The 19,476-nt window shown below is 44.0% G+C and overlaps 1 protein-coding gene across 3 annotated transcripts in view; it reads right to left on the reverse strand.

The window, feature by feature from the left end:
- The window catches only part of THSD7A (thrombospondin type 1 domain containing 7A), an 862,000-nt gene that overhangs the window by 46,641 nt on the left and 795,883 nt on the right, over positions 1 to 19,476 (reverse strand). For all 3 annotated transcript variants that reach the window (XM_029588974.1, XM_029588975.1, XM_029588973.1), the window contains one exon: positions 5,622 to 5,796. In XM_029588974.1, coding sequence (XP_029444834.1) covers positions 5,622 to 5,796 — 175 coding nt within the window. The remainder of the gene's footprint in view (positions 1 to 5,621; positions 5,797 to 19,476) is intronic.

Here is a 19,476-nt window from a genome sequence, read left to right on the forward strand (position 1 = left end):
AAAGAAAAACAAAATAAATGAAGGGACAGCAGAAGCATTACCTAGTGGCACCACAAGCCATGGGTATAGCCTAGGGATAACATGTATGAAGTGGCAGTTATGACCCTAATAACAGTGGTATGATTGCATCGGGCTCCAAGAATGCACTGGGGTAGTATGCATAGAGTGACAGTTACAAACTTAATAGCTGTATAATGGCTATATTGGGCTTACAAGAAGATATTGGGGTGACCTGTAGAAAGTAACCTATGATTAAAATCCAAAATTCAGCTAGTATGGTGAAGTCAAATGCTTAGGACAATGGCTTTGCTAGTTTTATTGGCTGTGTGGATTATTGAAAAACTTGGTAATAATTAGGGGTATGCACAGAAAAAATTTCTGTTCAGTACATTTCCTTTCATGGTGAAAGGGGTTGGTTTAGACCACATTTCATTTTGTTGGGATGGGAATATTTTTCATTTTGGAGGGGTTATTCTTGGGAAATATTACATACTTTTTCTGTTGCATTTTGCAGTCTGCTGGCTAATCTCGTGAACCGCCACTCTCACCTGTCAGTCCGGCCCCGGGCACAGAAAGATGCCCTCATGGCAGGATGTCATTCTCTGTTACTTCAGGTCCCACACCTCTTCAAGGCAAGATGCCGCTGGCTTCCCTCATGGCTGGACACTGCCAGTGGCCTGCTAATGCGCTTCCCTTAGAAGTGCATGGCTGACACTGACAAATTTAAAGGGTCCATGCTGGGAAAAGCCCCATGGTGTGGGCTGATGACATCATGCAGCTAGGCCTATAAAAGGCCTCCAGACCTTGACTTCCTTGCCTCGGCAACAGATCTCCCTACGTTCTGTTGTGTGAGTTGTCTCAGCATTCAAGGTCTTCGTTCTCAAGTTCCTATGGTCCTTGCCTTCGTACTTCAGTTCCTGTGTTCCAGTTCCTGTGGTTCATGTCTCCATTTTCAGTTCCTATGGTCCACATCTTCATCTTCAGTTTCAGAGATCCTTGTCTTCATCTTCAGTGTCTGTGGTCCCTCTTTGGTTCTTCTGTCTGTTCTTCACCTGCTGTTCTGCTCCTTGCCTTCCTGCCCTGCCTATCCGTCCCTTCTTCCCTACAGATGGATACCCAGTATTGACCTTGGCATGACTCTCAGACCTTTTTGTTTGCTGCCTGCCACTGTCCACTGACTGGCTCTTGAACCTTCTTCTTGCCTCCTGCCTCTGACCACTGCCTGACTCTTGGATCTTCCTGCTTGCTGCCTGCCACTGATCACAGTCTGCCTCCAGATTCGCCTCATCCATTCCTACTCCAACCCAGTGACCTCGACCGATCTCTCCACCCGCAGAGGCCCACCAAAGACCTGTTGGCCCCAGCACCCAAAGGCTCAACCCGAGGGGAATGTTGGCTGGTATAGGCAAAATTACAGTTGGGATCTCCCTCATCCAGATCCACTTGCCAATGGTGGGGACCTGCAGGGCTCCTCCCTGCAGGTTGCATTAACCCCACCTCAGCCTCAGGGTTCACACCATTAAAAGATTGCTGAGGCCATGGACTCGGTAGATGTCATAGCCTTACAGGTCATCCTGGTCCTTGTGCACAAGCTACAAGAGCAGCAGAAGTTTCTGGAGTTTCTGTTGGCATTTTTTAAATGAGTCTCCACATGGTTGGATGCTGCCTTGCTTTGGCAGCCCTGTCACCTCCTGTGACTGAACTGCTGAGATCCACGGCACTCAGCCACCCTATACTGCAGCTGCTGGCGCTACCCAAGTACACCAGGGACCCCAAGCAATCCTGTGGATTCCTGAGCCAGTGCCAAATGCATTTCACATTGCAGGCACCGTTGTTCCCGAATGACTTGGCTAAGAGCACATATATTCTTTCCCTTCTGGATGGCAAGGCACTGGCTTGGGCTTCCCCCCTCTGAGAGCATACAGATCCATTACTACATGACCTGCAGCAATTTATTGCTGTATTTAAGATGATCTTTAAAGAATCAGGCTGGTTGGCCACTATGGGTTCGGATCTTTTCCACCTCTGTCAGGGCACCAGAACATTAGCGGAATACGCTATTGAATTCTGGACCCTGATCATGGATCTTAATTGGTGGAATGACTGTCTCCTCACCATTTTCCTGGAAGGCGTGTCCCCCCAGGATATAGATGAGATCATGGCCCGAGATTTTCCTGCATCCCTGGAAGGACTTATCAAGTAGATGGGCAAGACTGACCGCTACCTCCAGAAATTGGGAAAATAATTTAAACTACCTTGTAGAGCTATTACCCTGACACCCCAGTTCCAAATGCCACTTTCGCCTCCAGTTCCTGCTCTTCCAACTGTCAGCTCCCCTCAAAAATCCATGCAGCTGGGTTGCAGCCATTTAGCCCCTGAGGAGAGGTTCTGCCTGGCAACTAGGCTTATGCCTGTATTGTTCGGGCAGGAGTCATCTATTAGCTCAATGCCCACTGAAGCTGGGAAACTCCAGTGCTTAGGGTCTGGTGGGAAGATGACCATAGGCCTTACTGTCCCAGCTTCCCAATGCTACTTCATGTGACCTTAAAAATGGGTCCTTTAAGCTTTCCCACCCAGGCTTTCATGGACTCTGGTTCCGGTGAGAACTTCATCATGAAAGAACTCATGGACCAGTTACTGATTCCTATCATATGCAGGATGCCGCCCCTGATAATCTATTTTGGGAGACCCAGGTCCTGGCCAGGTCACTCTGATGACCATGTCTCTAATGCTATGTACTAGTCTTCTCCACCAGGAGGAGATTAGTTTGCATGTCATTGCCAAGGCCATTCATCCCATGACCTTGGCATTACCCTAGCTCCAGCAACATTGTCCTCAATTTGACTGGGCCACCCTATAGCTTACCCATTGGGGCCAAGAATGTCAGGACACTTATCTGAAACATGTGGAATCTCCTCTCCACTTGACCATGGCCACAGCCCTTCCAGGCCTTCCTTTTCAGTACGCCAAATTCGAAAACATGTTTTCAAAGAGAAAAGCCAAAACCCTACCTCCTCACGCTCATACAACTGTGGAATTGAACTCCTCCTGCATACCAAGCCACCTTGGGGAAGGGTCTACCCCTTGTCACTCTCCACGACCTGAGCTATGTCAGACTATATCTGGGAGAATCTGATGTGAGGCTTTATCTGGCCCTCTGACAGAGGCAGCACTGGAAGTGTTGAAAGCAGGAGAGATGGCCCCTTGCTCCTGGCATTGAAGGAAAAGCTATCAGCAGGGATGGGGAGGGGTAGAGGGACGGGGATGGGGATGCAGTGTGGGAACCACATTTTTTCTTAGTGGTTGGGTTGGTGGGAGGGGAACGGCAAGATAACATAGGGATGGGGACCCGACTTCCAAATCAGAATAAATCTCTTTGATTTAAAAAGGTTTGGGGGAGTTAGGATACAATGCATGAACTGACTTATGCTTTGTGGGGAGGGAGGGGATGAGCAACATTTTTTCTTTAGTAGATGAGAATGCTCCTTAGCTGGATATCTTTACAAGAAAGCACATTATCTGGCTACACAGGGCCACATAACTAAAAAATCAACCTGTCTATTTTCAAACATAGCTGGTTAGCTATTTTGTTATCTAGCTATATGTAGCCGGATAACTTTAGGCTGGTTTATTCAGCGGGATGTTTCTCCCACTGAATATGTGGGACCAGTTATTTGGCTAACTTTAGCTGGATATCTTGTCCACTAACCAGCTTCCTGAATATGGACCTTGATATATTGAGGTTGCTATTTGACTTTTTAGGAAACATTGCTTTTAACTCTTGCTTTTAATTAAATGTTATTTGGTTGTTATTTTTACATCTACCTTGCTTGATTATGGTAATGGAATAGTAATATATTTTACTGTTTTATACATTTCAGTTGTCATTGTTTATATGGGTTGTTATTAGCTTGTGATGTTAGGTTTGTCTGATCTTTCAATAGAATTTTATAATATTGATCACTGTATTTAAATGTATATTTTCTTCTCTGCCATGAGCCTATAGGATAGGCAGATAATACTGTAGATCAAACAAATAAGATAAATAAACAAATATATTTACTGTAGAAGAAATCTTCTTTTTAGTTGACACATTCCACAATTTTTTATGCTTGCTTGACCCCTGATGATTCAGCTTGCTCTGCCAAAAGGGGAGATATGTTTTGGAACTCCTGCTCAACTCAATACCTGGGGAGGGAGATGAGAATGCATTCTGGGAAGAGGATTAACTGAGGCTTCTGAGAGACGTATGCAGTTCCTCCATTTCCTAGGCCCTCGATTACTCTGGTCATGATTCGGTTTGATGCAACAATGGTAACAAAGGTCATGTCTATCCACAATGGACATTTTCCTATTGCATACACAGTCCTTAAAGCTACTCCAAGTGGTGCCTTTTCTTGCCGGACAACTTTATTTATTTATTTATTTATTTGTAGCTTTTATATACCGAGGTTTAGCACTGATGAGTGCTGTTTGGAGGCTGCTGAAGCAACAAGGTAATTTTGAAGAAAAGAGAAATTAGGAATTTTACAGAAAATTGAAGACAAAATTACAGGAGATAGGGTACATGTCCGTGCTGCTGCTGCTTGGATAACAAAAGACTGAGGGGGCTCATGAAGCAATAACTATATGAGAATTCCCATATATGCTCAATAGAGCAAAAGCTCTATGAGGTTAGAGAGAAGGGTCCGTTCGGTGCCACCAGGTGATGTCACCCCACATAGGCACATACAGTACCCTGGCTAATTCAGCCTTGCTTGTCAACTCCAGTATAAGGCAGGAACAACTTTTTGGACCTTCATGTTGCCGTGCAGCCATTATCCTCTATAAGAGGTAAAATGTGACATTTTATTTTCCTTTCATGGAAAATCACAGGAGTTTGTCTTTACTGCCTTCTGTCATTCACATGGAATATGAAAATAGTGTTAGGCCAGAGATAGTCAGCAGCTCTTTTTTTGGGAGCATTTCTTGCTGCTTTTCAAGAGACCCATATAAGTTTCTTTATTGGAAATCAAAAGCACTTTTCTGGACCCTTCTGGTTGCACATGCATCCTGACGGTCTCACCATGCAGCATCCAAATATTCAAACCTCATTTTCTCATCCTCTCTCACATCTACATTATTTGTTAGGGACGTAAAGCCCCAAGTTTGTTTCAATTCACTTTTTTTCGTTTTTGGTTTCTTTTTTTGTTTTATAGTATTTTTAATGGGTTTGGGGATTTTTTGGTTAATTTGTCAAACCCAGAAAGTCAAAACAAAACATTAAACAGAGCCCCTCTACCCCAAAATATTAAAAAAGGGCATCCTGGAGCTCTGCTGACTACACAACAATATGGGCAGTTACAAAATTTACCATCAAAGTGAAATTACTGTAATCTGTTCTTTCAATGGAGGAATAGCAAATTTACACAAATTTGCTTCTGATGTCCTTGCATGGCAGACCTTGACATTGATATTTAGCTCCTGAACATATTGCTATATGCAAAAACAAAATAGAAGCAACAGCAAAAAAAAAAAAAAAAGTTGTATTTCATGAGTTTTTGAGGCCACATCCAAAGTTCTGTAGGACCAAGTGGGCAAATAGAACCAGAATCTAACAAAATCAGTTTTTCTTATTTTACCTGGACATGGTAAGGTACAGGTTTCCTCAAGTACCAGCTTCTTATCGCCGTTTACAATTATTTCTGTTTCTCCACAAAACTCTTCATCCACTATTTTACCAGGATCTTCACTGGATCCATCATAAACCATGCAGGAAATATTCCTGATTCTTATTCCTTCTCCACACTGAGCATCCTGGGAGACGGGGAAGAAGACCACAAAACCTGAATTAGAAATAACATTTGTGGCATCACTAAGGTTGAAATAATATTGTGTTTCATAAAGAAACTTTTTACTTATCTTCTGCACCCAACAAAGAGTTTGTACTGCCAGCGTTGCTGACATTGGGTGGCTACCATTACCTGTTACAGTACATTGTGAACATATTGGGGGTCATTTTCAAAATGATTTACACCCTTAATATTGGGTAGTACATGTGTAAATGCACTTTAAACATGTAAGTGAGCTTTTGAAAATTGCTACAATATATCCCATTGAATTATCCACAGGTTTTGCATGTGTTAGTGCACTTATAAGCTTATAAATGGGCTTTTGAAAATTACTGTGACAGAATGTTACATTTACAAGTGTAATCTTTTGAAAATTACCTCCATTGCAAAGCCTAAGGCTAGGGAACTAGGTTATTGGTCAGATGCAACCTATGAAAGGTTTTCGTCTTTTTAAAGATAAGGTCACTAAACTGTGTGTTGAATGGTTTGAAGTTGAGAACCTGGTGCTCCTGATGTAAGATCATATCAGTGATGTAGAAGTTTCAGTGAGGTATCAAATACCAAATCAGCTTAAGGTACAGGAGTTCCAGTTGGTTCTGGAGAAGGAGCTGTTGAATTGAGTTTCTAGGATTAGATCTTTTGCCTTTTTCCTTGGAACCAGTATGGTGATCCAGCATCAGAGAGAGAGGCTAAGAGAATGAATGAGGCATATTATTAATGTTTCCTTGATGGAGGATGTGAAGATCTCATCTTTGAAACTGGTTATTGCTCACACACTTCTAAAAAGCAATCTTCCAATTTCTAGTGCTAATTCAGAAAATAGACTTGACACGATTGTGTCAATTTATTTATGACTACAATGTCTTGGATCCATGCCAACTGAGGTTTTACCCTGGATATGGTCTGAGACATTGCTGGTAGAACTATTAGGGTTGAGGATCATGGATACCCTGTCATGGTGAAGGCGTCTTAATTTCTCTGCTGCTTTTTATCTGGTAGACAACCAACTTTTAAATCTTTCTGACCTGAAGTTATCTGGTCCTGTATTTGCATAGTTAGCTTTGTTTTTGAGTAATTAAGTATAAAGGATTGCGTTAGGAGAACACTGTTCATCTTTTTGCCCATTTTGTGTGGGCTCTCATAGATGTGGTCACTTTCCCCGGTTATTTTTAATTTGCTTTTGCAATTTGCAGCCACTTGCCACTGTCATTAGACAATTTGGTGCTGGAGTACAGATATTTATTTATTTATTATTTAACAGTTTTTTATACCGACCTTCATAGTAAATAACCATATCGGATCGGTTTACATTTAACAGAGGGTATAACTAAAGGAACAATTCAGGTAAACAAAAGATAACAATAGATAGTAATAAGTCATTTGTAGACAATATTTGTAGACAATGTTCAACTATATATTACACTGGGGAGAGATGGGACAGGAAAGAATCTGAATGTATGCCTGGCAGCAGTTTGGAATTGGACTGGGCCAATTAACAGGATAAATCCTGTAAAATCAGAAATGCTGGTTATGGGCAAATAAATTCCTTTTGATACAACGGTTCAGTTCTCATTGAATGGGATCATATTGTCTATTAAAACTGAGGTTCACCACAGCCATGGCTAGCCTATGGCCAATATGGCCTCGGCCATTTGCGCCATCCTTCAGGGGCACCGTCAGTTCCAAAATCTGGTCAATCAGCTGCCCCTCCGCTTATACATATTTAGCGCCTCAAAAACTCAGTTATTTTTAAACTTGTCAATTTCACAATCGCAGCGAACGTTTATTATTCTGCGAGTCACGAGCTTTTGAAAAAATCCAAAATACTTCACAGAGGGGAAACCACAGAGAACAGTAGATTTACTGCTTTTGATGATTAACAGTAAAGAATTAATGAAATGGATCGATTACAAAAAAAAACCAAACATTTTTTTTAACACACGCTCCAGGCCGATTTCGCCCTTTGCTATTGTGCATCCAGAAAAGTTTTTTCGTTTTAAATTGATTCATTATATTAATTCTTTCTTGAGTGTCAGTAGCAATTGTATTGAGTGCTCGTAGCAATATGTATGCGAACAGCCACGTTTCCTGTCCACCAAATGCATTTGAGCGCTGGGGAAGCACAATTTCTCCCTACAGCATCCCTTTTAAGCACCAGCTCATTTAAATATAGCATTGAGTGCCCAGGAGAGGTAGCTGTGCACGCATTAAAAAAATGGGCACCCAATTTGGATGCATGTTTTTACGCACGTCTTATTGCATCATCCTGTCAGCTGGTGCCCATTGCCCAGTTGCCCGCTGCTCAGACAGTCAAAAGCAATGCTGCAACTCTCCCACTGTCTTCACCCACACCCAGACCCTGCCTCCACCTTCCCCAAGGGAAGAGAGAAATCAGCAACAAAGCATTGCCTGCCTTTCTCTCCTCACTATCACAGTGGGCAGGGTGAGACCAGTGCAGCTCAGACTTGAAGCCACCAAAAATCATGTTTTGAAATTAAAACTGAAACTCTGTGAGACTCAAATACTCTGTTCTTTGCATACAAAATCTACAGAAGAAATGTACAGCACTTCTTATACATTTAGACTATAGATCTCAGCGTCACTTGATCCAAACTGCAGCAATTGGCTACATTTGGAAAAATGTTTCACTGTGATTTGTCATGTCTTGCCTCTTTGATTACATGTCCTACCCAGAGTCTGACAAGGCAGTGAGACCATACCTGACCTATAGGGAAGGACTGATTGCTATAGTTAGTTAAACCTGTTCTTCCGCTGATTTCTATGGCCCATAGTTTTCAGTGGGCCATAGAAATGAATGGAAAAGAAAACAAATGAATCAAGTAGGATTTTTTTTTTTTTGTGGGACCCCTCCCCCCTCCATTTTGGGGCCCCATTTTTGTTGGATTGCCCATCACTTTAAACAAATACACAACCATATCAAATAGTGCAAATTTTTGGGCAAACCATGTTATTTGACTAGCACAGTTTAGGGAAGTAATGAGCTCATGCATTCATGGGGGGGCTCAGATAACATGAGATGCTTAAAATATCTCACATTATCCCCGTGTTAGTCCATTTACTGTGAGAAAAACAGCATTTTTTGCACAATATATGTCCTAGCATGGCTTAGAGAATGAGACTGTTGGACTGTTTAGGGCAGTGATGGCCAACCTTTTGAGCTCAGTGTGTCAAAATTCATAAAAAAACCGAGCATAACTTGGGTGGTGTGTCACTTCTAGAAAAATCCATAATTTTGTGATATTTGTAGCTCTAATCAATAACAAAAAGTTATAATTTTAATATGTACTGTATTTATTAATAAAACAAAACCAAATAATTCTTTACCTTACCTGCTTAGTGACTTTTTTGTTGCTGAATTTCATTGGCTAAATCTTCAATTGAAGGTTGGTATTTCGTACACTTCAAGTCCAAGCAAGCGTTACAAACTTCATCTGTCAGTCGGTTTCTTTTATTGGCTCCCATTCATTTTCACACCACTCCCTCCCCATCCCCCAGGCATGCACACATTCATTCTCACACACACACAGACCCCCAGGCAGGCACCCATGCATTCACACACATATACCCCCAGGCAGAGTCCCATTCATACACATGCACACACTAAAGGCAGACCCCCTCTCTTTCTTTTGCCAGCAATCTCGGAACCTCTCTCATTCCTCTGCTGCCACTGTCACTGCTGCCACATGGCTATTGGGGAGGTGCCGATTGCTGCTACTGACACTGAAGCCCATTCTGCTGCCTCCTCTGTGCAGGCCCCGTGGGCTTCCACTTTCTCCATGCTGATCTCGTACATTGTGAGATCCGCATAGAGAAAGTGCTATTCTTGCACATTCCCAAAGATTACATGTGCCAATCACTAAAAAGTAATTTTTTTTTTTTTTTTTGCCTTTGCTGTCTGATCTTAGTTTTCTAATTGGTTGGTCACAGGCTTTTTTTTTCCAACTTCCGTTTCTTATTTTTTTGCTAATTCCTTTTATATTGTCTTTTTTTCTGTTTCTTTTCTCTCCATCTTCTTCCCTCAAACACACAGTCAGGTTCTCATTCTCGCATGCATTTCTCTTTCTCACACACACACAGGCTCTCACTGGCACATGCTCTCTCTCTCTCTCACAAACACACAGAGGCTCTCACATGCTGTCTCTGCAAACATTCAGGTCTTCACTCCCACACACAGTCTCTCAGCTCATCTCAAACACGCACACATACACCCTCTACAGACCCTCAGCCTCTCTCTCACCTCTGGGCCTCCTCTTCGCGGGTCGCCGCAGGATGGGCTCTGCAGTGGCCCTGATCTTCTCGGGCTGATCTGCGGCAGCAGCAGCCCTGATCTTCTCGGGCTGCGGCGGCCCTGCTACCGGGCCTCTTCCTCTTCTCGGGCCGCTGCGACTTGGAATTCGCGGCGGCCCGTAAACGCAAATGCTGCTCCTCTTCTGCACGCGCTGATGCTTCACATCCTTCCTGCCCACGCGGCTCCAGCAACGTTTACTTCCGGGGACACACAGGAAGGAAGGAGGAGGAGCATCAGCACGTTTAAACGCGATCTTTGTCTTGAGCCTCATCGCTGCGCCGCATGAGCCTCCCTGCGCCCGGGGGCATTGGTGGAGGGGTCCGGAGGGTAGGGGGATACTAAAAAAACAAATTTTAAAGAGTCGGCGCAGCTGAAAAAGAAAAGGCTTGGCGCAGCCGATAAAAAAAAAAAAATCCCGATAGTCCTTGAAACGCTGCACGTGTCAGCAAAAGCGTCTCGGCGTGTCACCTCTGACACACGTGTCATAGGTTAGCCATCACTGGTTTAGGGAAATACCTAGAGTACCTGAATGCAATCCACTTTGAAGTGGCTGAAAGTTAGAATATAAATCAAATCAAATAAATAAACTGGTTAGTTATTCCAGTGCTGAAAGAGGTGAAGCTCGGGGCCACTCAGGAGACACAGCTTTCTCTTGCATCTCTCCTTTATATCTGGAAATAGAGTAACTTCCCTTAATGACAGCTCAGTGGGGGCTTAGCTTCAGTTTCCTAAACTACTAAAGACCTGGCTATTTCACAGAGTCTTTGATTAGTACTTCCTACCTGGGCTGAAATAGGAATCAATGTAAAAATATGTCCTGTGTTAGTGGGTTGGAAAACTAATCTCTGGGAATTTTGATTGTGTGTCATTTGAGGATAGATTTCTTTTTTCTATTGTACCCGATAATAGAATTTGAAATGTGATATTGCTGTATCTGAAATGTTTTCACCTTGAACTGTGCCATGAATGTCCATGGTGATACGTCAAATAGCAAAAGATTTGTTTACATTGTTTAAATACATTTTGAGGGGTTTTAGATTTAAATTCCAGCCCTCCAGATTAATTTTCATTGGAAATCTGGGGGGAAGTACAGCCCTGTTCTCTGAGCGTGATTTCTTTCTTTCTCTCCAAGGGTTTGAATTACTAAACTTTTTTTTTTCAAATACAGAATGAGAGAAAATACTTATCCAATTAGACTCTAAAAGGTGAATTTTAAAAGAAATGTGCACACAAAGGGGTATATTTTCAAAGGGTTACGCGCGTAACCCCGAAAACCGGCTCCTGCGCGCACTGAGCTTATTTTGCATAGGCTCAGCAGCGCGCGCAAACCCCGGGACGCATGTATGTCCCGAGGCTTTGGAAAAGGGGGCGGGGCTGTGGGCATGGCGCAGGTCCGGGGGCGGGACTGAGGCCTCCAGCACAGCGGCTGTGCCGGGGGATGGCGCGCCGGCAGCTGGCCGGCGCGCACAAGATACGCCTGCCACAGGCAGGCGTAAAACGTGGAACAAGGTAGGGGGAGACTTAGGTAGGGCTGGGGGGTGGGTGAAGAAGAAAAGTTCCCAATTTCGGAGCGACCTTGGAGGGAACGGGGAAATCCATCAAGGCTCCCCTAGGGCTCGGCATGCGCAAGGTGCACAAGTGTTATACCTTGGTGCGTGTATAACATGCGGCAGCATGCGCATGTTATAAAATCAGGTGTACATTCGTGTGTGCCACGGAGCGTGCACAAATGTACCCCGCGCACGCCGTTTCGAAAATCTGCCCCAAATAGCACATATTCGCACCAATGCTATTTTATAAACAAAATACGCATGTATGCCATCAACTGTGTGGATATTTTTACATCCTCAATTTAATGCACCAAATTCAGACCTCACTTGCATTTTGGGACCTGGTGCTTGGTATAGTGGCTACTCGTGGAGACTGCAGATTGGGGGGAGTTCTTGGATAGTGCATTTTTCTCATTTATCTGCTGTTTCTTTGAAGTGTCCTTCATTTCTTGTGTGCTTGTTTTCTCAGTTTCTCTCAGTGTGTCTCAGACTCTGGGTGCCTTTCAGTGTGTGTGGGGCTCTGTTTAGGAGAGTTTGTGTGCCTGTTATGACCAGGGGTGTGTCTGGTGTAGAAGGTGATGGTGGGTTTCGTGTAACTGGTGGTGAACAGTGTAGCGATGAGTGCTATAAATGTAGAATCAGTGTGTGTAGAGGGAAAGACAACAGAGAAGGAAGAGGAGGCATGCCATAGTGAGAGTATATAGGTTCCAAATAGTTTTTGGATCTGTCTGGGAAGGATGTCATATACAAATTCAGGTTCAATAAGGAAGGCATAGTTTATCTCTACCAGCAGTTGGAGGAAGATCTGTGCCCTTCCACACAGAGGCCACGCCTTGCCAGTCCACCTTAAAATCACCACAGTCCTGGCCTTTTTCATCACTACACCTTCCAGACCCCTCTTGAGATCACAGCTGAAATAAGCCAGTCAGCCTCCTCGCTCTGGTGTCAATCAGTTTTTGGGTGCTGTTGTTCAGGAGAACTCAGCAATATATATCTTTTCCTGATGACAGACATCACCAAAAGAAAATAATGATAGAGTTTTGACATAGCTCATTCCCCATTACACATAGCAATCAGACCACCTGCTGGTAGTGAGGGCAGCTTCCGCAACCTCAAGGGCTTCCATTTTTTCAACATGCAAATGGTATGCAATGCCGGAGATCTCAAACAGATGTCGTGCCAGTGTTTCTGGGATCCTGCCATTATAACAACATTCTGTCACAGTCAGACATTCATGATCGCTTCCATACTGGCCCCATCACTGGGGGATGGCTTTTAGCTATGTTTGCAGCTCACACAACCACTGCTCTACAATTAGCCATGGCTCTTTTCTCTCATTCTGTTTCTAGCAGATCTTGCAGCTCTTCATAAAGAGAAGAGCTAGTTTTTGGGAAGGGCAAGCCAGGCAGTAGCCTGGGATGCCATCAGCTGAGGGGAACCCTGATCATTACAAGGCCAGAGGAAAGGCCCAGTATAGCCACAGCAGATCCCATTCTGCTGCAGCCCAAGAGAGGAATCGCATGCCCATGGCGGACCCCATCCCACCTCAGCTGAAAAGAAAAATCACATGGTCATGGCAAATCCCATCCTGTCATGGCTGAAGACAGACACGGCCTGGCTATGGCAGATTCCACCTCGCCACTGCTGAAAATAGGCCTGGCCATGGAGGATCTTATCCTTCCACGGTCAAAGACTGGAATCACATGGACTTGGTGGATTCCAACCCACTGTGGTCGGAGAGAGGACAAGATGGGGGGGGGGGGGGTTTGCCATAAATTGGGGGGGGGCACTTTTCACCCAGGGTGCCGTTTATCCTAAATCAGGCCCAGACAAGGAGACCCACTCCAGGTTCACCAAGGCCAAGATACATAGCTCTCCACCTTTGCCTCTCTAATAATCTTTTCCTCTGTCTTATCCCTCTCATGTGATAGAAGCTTTCTCAAAACCTGCCTCATGATCCACCCCAAGCACTTCCCAACAGTAGAGCAGAAAAGCAATACAACAGGCCCCACAGGCAGACCAGAGAGGAATTTTGGCCTACTCAAAACCCACTTTCAGTGCCTGGACAAATCTGGGGATGTATTTTTTATACCCCAAATAAGGCCTGTGACATATTTCTAGCCTACTACATACTTCATAATCTGGCAAACAACCATGGCCTGCTTCCTCCTAAAAGAGAAAGCCCACAGCTCACAGACCCAGGATTGAGTGATGGGAAGGAGGGGAGAACAGAATGAAAAGGGGAAATCAAATTGCGACAACGCCAGGCCCATGACAAGGCTATCTACCAACTGGAGATAGGGCTCCTTGGTTCTCTTTTGATTTAATTATAAGAAAAGAAGAACTTTGAAAAACAGAGAGAGCTTGGCATGGGAATAAGGATCCTGAGGTGAGGCAGTGTATAGAGTGCGTGAAAAGCTTATTACACTCAGCAAATTGGTTTTGCCCTTAATCAACCAAGGGAGCTATTTTATATAGTGAGAAATTTCTTAGAAGCTCTTAAGAAAAAGGCCATTAAATGTACTTGACTGTGAACGCATAGATGGGTTTGTTTTTTTTTTTGTGTGTGAGAAAAACAGAGAAATTGCAAGCTACTATACCATCTATTGATCGAAAAGCACTAGTATCTTTTGAATCCAGTCTGTTATTATAACAACTGTTCTCAGCTGTGTACTAGTGTTGTACAGAAACTGTGTATTTGTCAGTGTTATGTTACTTAAAGTTTTTATTTAAAAAAGGGGCTACTTCCTCTGCACTCTGTACAAGAAGCAGGAAATTGTTCTATCTCTATCTCTTTGTGCACACTATTACACATTCTGCTTGTCTTACTTGCATTTTTGCTAACTATATACTATCAGGTATGGACCCAGAGCTGGAACAAGCTCAGAATTGTAACAAACATAGGGCTGCGGTCAGAACAGTGCTAAAAGTCAGAGGCTCAGTGAGGAAAACAAACAAAAAAAAAAAGGCAGAGTCAAAGGAAATGGCAGCCATTGGCAGTATTGCATCCAAGTTTGCAGTTGCTCATCTGACTAACCAGAACTACCAGACTTGGAAATTTAAGGTAAAAATGCTCTTTACATGAGAAGGTGCATGGGAATGTGCAGAAGAGGCTGTCCCTGCTCCAGTCAGTCACACAGGAATGGGCTGAGAAAAATCAGCAAGCTCAAAGTACTTTTTCTCTCAGCATTAAAGATGATCAGATTGTGCATTTTTGTGAATGTGTAAGAGCCAAACAGTTGTGAAATGAGATGAAGAAAGTGCGTGACAGAGCAAATGTAAGCAATAAGCTGTAATTACTTGGAAAGCTGTTCCAAACTAAAACGCTCAAGTGGGCTGGCTTCGCAAATTGCAAAGTCATATAGCACAGCTTTAACACATTTTGCAATGTTTTCACAAATAGCGTTTTCAGTATTTTAAGAAAAGAGAGAGAGAGAGAGAGAGAGAGAGAGAGAGAGAGAGAGAGAGAGAGAGAGCGCCTAGCTATAAGACCCTCATACTAGATAGGTATTTATACCTCTATATGAGGCCCACCTAATAACTCGAGGTGAGGTTTAGGTAGTAGTGCAGGGGTTAGGGGCCACTTTGACATTCAGAGTGCGACATATGAACAGAACAGTGCGCTACCTTTGCCCTCACTATGTCATATGTGCGACGTCGGCCCGTATGACATAGTGAGGGTAAAGGTAGCGCCGGCGCCATTTTGAATATTGGCAATACGGCCCGCGTGCAGGAGGTCGCTCCCGGAACCCCGCTGGACTTTTGGCAAGTCTTGTGGGGGTCAGGAGGCCCCCCAAGCTGGACAAAAGTCCCTGGGGGTCCAGTGGGGGTCCGGGAGCGATCTCCTGCACTCGTGACGTCGGGTTCCAGGAACCAAAATGGCGCCGACGCTACCTTTGCCCTGTCACATGTTAAGGGCAAAGGGCCACCGGCGCCATTTCTATTAATGCAGTCGTGGCCCGAGAGCAGGAGATCGCGCCGGGACCCCCCCACTGGACCCCATGTAATTTAAACATTTTGGGGAGGGTGAGAGATTTGTTTTAAAGGGTCGGGGTGGGTTTTAGGGTTGTTTTGGTGTGCTGGTTTTCCCGTCCTCCCCCTCCCCCGATAAAACGATTAAAAAAAAAAAACCATGACGATCAGATTTCACCCCCCCCAGCCAAAATCGATTTTTAAGACGATCGATCACACAATTCACATCTCTACAAGATACTGGCGAGTCAGTTGCTCAATCAATAGTCTTATTTGAGGACAATCAATGCAAATAGTGAGAAAATAAATGCCAGAACCAAGCATGTATAGTTTGGGCAATTGCCAGTTCTTGTGGCCTGGTTTTGGCCTCTGTTGGAATCAGGATGCTGGGCTTGATGGACCCTTGGTCTGACCCAGCATGGCAAGTTCTTATGTTCTTATGTAGATGTGAAACATCGTTATCTTTGACATTCAGTGGAAGAAGATGTGATTGTGTTTGAATGTTCTAGTCTGACAATATGCTAGCAGATATTGGAATAGATTTTAAAAGAAGCGCGCGCGGCCTACATGCAGGCGCGCGCATGTTATAAAATCCGGGGTCAGCGCACGCTAGGGGGTGCACAATTGTGCATCTTGCGCGCGCCGAGCTGCACTGCCTTCCTCAGTTCCCTCCCAAAGCTGCTCCGATTTCGGAGCGGCCTGGAAGGGATCTTTCCTTCACCCCTAACCTAACATTCCCACCCCTTCCCCTAACTTGTCCCCCCCTAGCCCTACTCTAACACCCCCCCCCCCCCGACTCTTGTCTTACCTTTTGTGCCTGCCGGCAGCCTGCTGGCAGGCGATTCTCTGACACAGTGGCAAAGCCACTATGTCGGAGGTCTCTGGCCCCGCCCCTGCTCTGCCCCGGACCACCCCTTCCCGGATCGCCCCTTTTATAAAGCCCCGGGACTTACACGCGTCCCGGGGCTTTATGCACGTCGCCGGGCCTTTTTAAAATAGGCCCGGCGACGTGTAACCCTTTTAAAATCCGGCCCATTATGACTAAGCCAATTCCAAGGCCAAAGTTTGAGAGTATCTAAGTTGGGACTTATCTGAGAAGCAGTTGTTGAGTAGGGGTGTTAGACTTGTATTTTGAATCCAATCTGCTGCTGTAAGAACTGTTCTCAGCTGAGTACTAGTATTGTATAGAAACTGTGTATCTGTCAGTGTTGTGCTGCTTACATTTTTATGCAGTTTGTACAAGAAGCTGGAAGTTGTTCTGTCTCCATCTTTTTGTGCACACTATTATTTTATTTATTAGGATTTTTATATTCTGCTTTTTGGCACTTCAAAGTGTACATCAAAGTAGATTACATTCAGGTACTGGAGGTATTTCCCTATTATCCCCACAGGGTTTACAAACTAATTTTTGTACCTGAGGCAATGGAGGGTAAAGGTTTTCCATGTGCTTTTCAGATTTTGCTTGTCTTACATTTCTGCTAACTCTCTGTTATCATATCTGTTGAATATTGCAAAGATATACAGTGGTTACAGTTTAGATCTGTCTCTGTGATCAAAATCACTGAATTGATTAGTCAATTAAAAGCTACTTACCGTTTCTTAGAGCTGTGCCCATTTTGGTTTCTTTGTGCAATGCACACTTTTGCGTATGGGCAATTAGTCAAAGTGGTAAATGCATCACTTATGGACAGAGGTATGCCTGCTTCTTTTAAAAAATATTTACATTGGCTGTGTCTGTTTCCAACTACTCCATTTCCAATCTGACATTTTTAGCAAAAATAATTGAAAAGAGAGTGTTAGTTCAGTTGAAGGAGAATTTGTAGGCGCAATCTAATTTGGATTCCCAACAACCTGATTTCAGAAAAGGAAGAGAAGATTGTATGTTTTTTATTGTAAGTGGATTGTTATGCTATTTTACAGATGTCAGCAGCTTTGTTGATTCAATTAGATGTTGCAGTGGCTATGATATGATTAATCCTGAGATTTTATTAAAGCACTTGCAAGCAATTGGTATAGGACATACTGTTTTAGACTGGTTTAGATTTATTTAACTAGTAGACAGCAGTTGGTAAAGGAGGGTGATAATTGTTCTTAGTGACAAACATTGAAGACTGGGGTGCCACAAGGGTCAGCACTCTTGGTTGTATTTAATAGCTGTTTGTTGTCACTTGCTGTGAATTGATGTCATTAGGGGTTAATTATTATATTTATGCTGACAACATACAATTTGGGATTCCATGTAATACTGATGGGAGTATTCTAATAGATGTTGTATTTCATTGTTTCAACCAGATAAATAATTGGATGGTTTTGAATAAATTAGTGATGGAATGGGGGGAAAAAAAGAGGTGCTATGGATAAAGAGAGAAAGCATTCTTGAGAATAAAGCGATGCTAGTAAATGCAAATATAAAGACACAGATTGTTAAAGAAAAGCCCACAATTTTAGGGGGAGGGGGGTTTATAGATTCATAGCTCACTTTAAAATCTCACATTGGAAAGGTTGTAAAAATCAACTTTTTTAAATTGAAAAGGATAAGAAGAACATGCTGCAGCTGAGCGGAGGCTGCCATGCTCTGTCTAAGGCAATGGTATTCACTTGCAACCCTCGAGGGCTGCAAAGAAGTCAGGTTTTCAGGATATCCCTGATGAATATGCATATTTGCCTACAGTGGAGTCGGTGTGCATGGAAATCTCTTGTGCATATTCATTAGGAATATCCTGAAACCTCACCCTCAGGCGAATTCAGTAAAGTCCGCGGGAGAGCGAACGAACGCCCGCTCTCCCGGTGCGTGCACAGGCCACTCTCCTGTGCACGCGATTCTGTATTTAAATTAGGTGGTGCGGTAGAAACGGGCAAAAGGAGGATCTAGGGACACCAGCGCGTTCCTAGCACCTTCTTTTGACCCGGAGCGGCGGCTGTCAGCGGCTTTGACAGACGACGCTCAATTTTGCCGGCGTCAGTTCTCGACCCCGCTGACAGCCATGGGCTCGGAAACTGGACGCCAGCAAAACTGAGCGTCCGGTTTTTGGCCCGACATCCGCCGGCCCATTTTAAATTTTCTTTTCTTTTTTTTTAAACTTTTTTTTACCCTTCGGGACCTCTGACTTAATATCGCCATGATATGAAGTCGGAGGGTGCACAGAAAAGCAGTTTTTACTGCTTTTCTGTGCACTTTCCTGGTGCCGGCAGAAACTAGCGCCTACCTTTGGGTCGGCGCTAATTTCTGAAAGTAAAGTGTGCGGCTTGGCTGCACATTTTACTTTCTGTATCGCGCGGGAATACCTAATAGGGCCTCCAACATGCATTTGCATGTTGAGGGCGCTATTAGGTGCCACGGGTTGGACGCGCGTTTTCCGCCCCTTTCTGAATAAGGGGTAAGGGAAAACGTGTGTCCAAGGACCTGTTTGCAGTCCTCAAGGGCTGGGAGGGAATACTACTGGTTTAAGCTAAAAGAGTTAGCAACTTGGCATTCTCTTTGCTTCAGAGTGCTCCAAGGGAGCTCCACCAGAGCTGTGGCAGATGGGATGCGACCCCAAAAATTCAATCTGCATGAAAGGGTATCATGATGCTTGCTGTAAATATGGGAAAGTCCCACAGATAATCAACCCAGTGCTCCCTAGTAGTCAAAGGCATTGCTAGGTTCTTAAAAGACTTGGGACTCAAGCCCATAGGCGCCCCTTCCAATATTTTCGCAACTAAAGAAGAGAACAATCACAATCCTTCCCCCCCAGAACAATCCTGTAAAAATACATAAATACACATCATACATTTCTAAATATTATACTTTAAATATTCAAATTATGGTACCATC

This window comes from Rhinatrema bivittatum, chromosome 2 (genome assembly GCF_901001135.1).
Source record: "Rhinatrema bivittatum chromosome 2, aRhiBiv1.1, whole genome shotgun sequence".
Taxonomy (NCBI): domain Eukaryota; kingdom Metazoa; phylum Chordata; class Amphibia; order Gymnophiona; family Rhinatrematidae; genus Rhinatrema; species Rhinatrema bivittatum.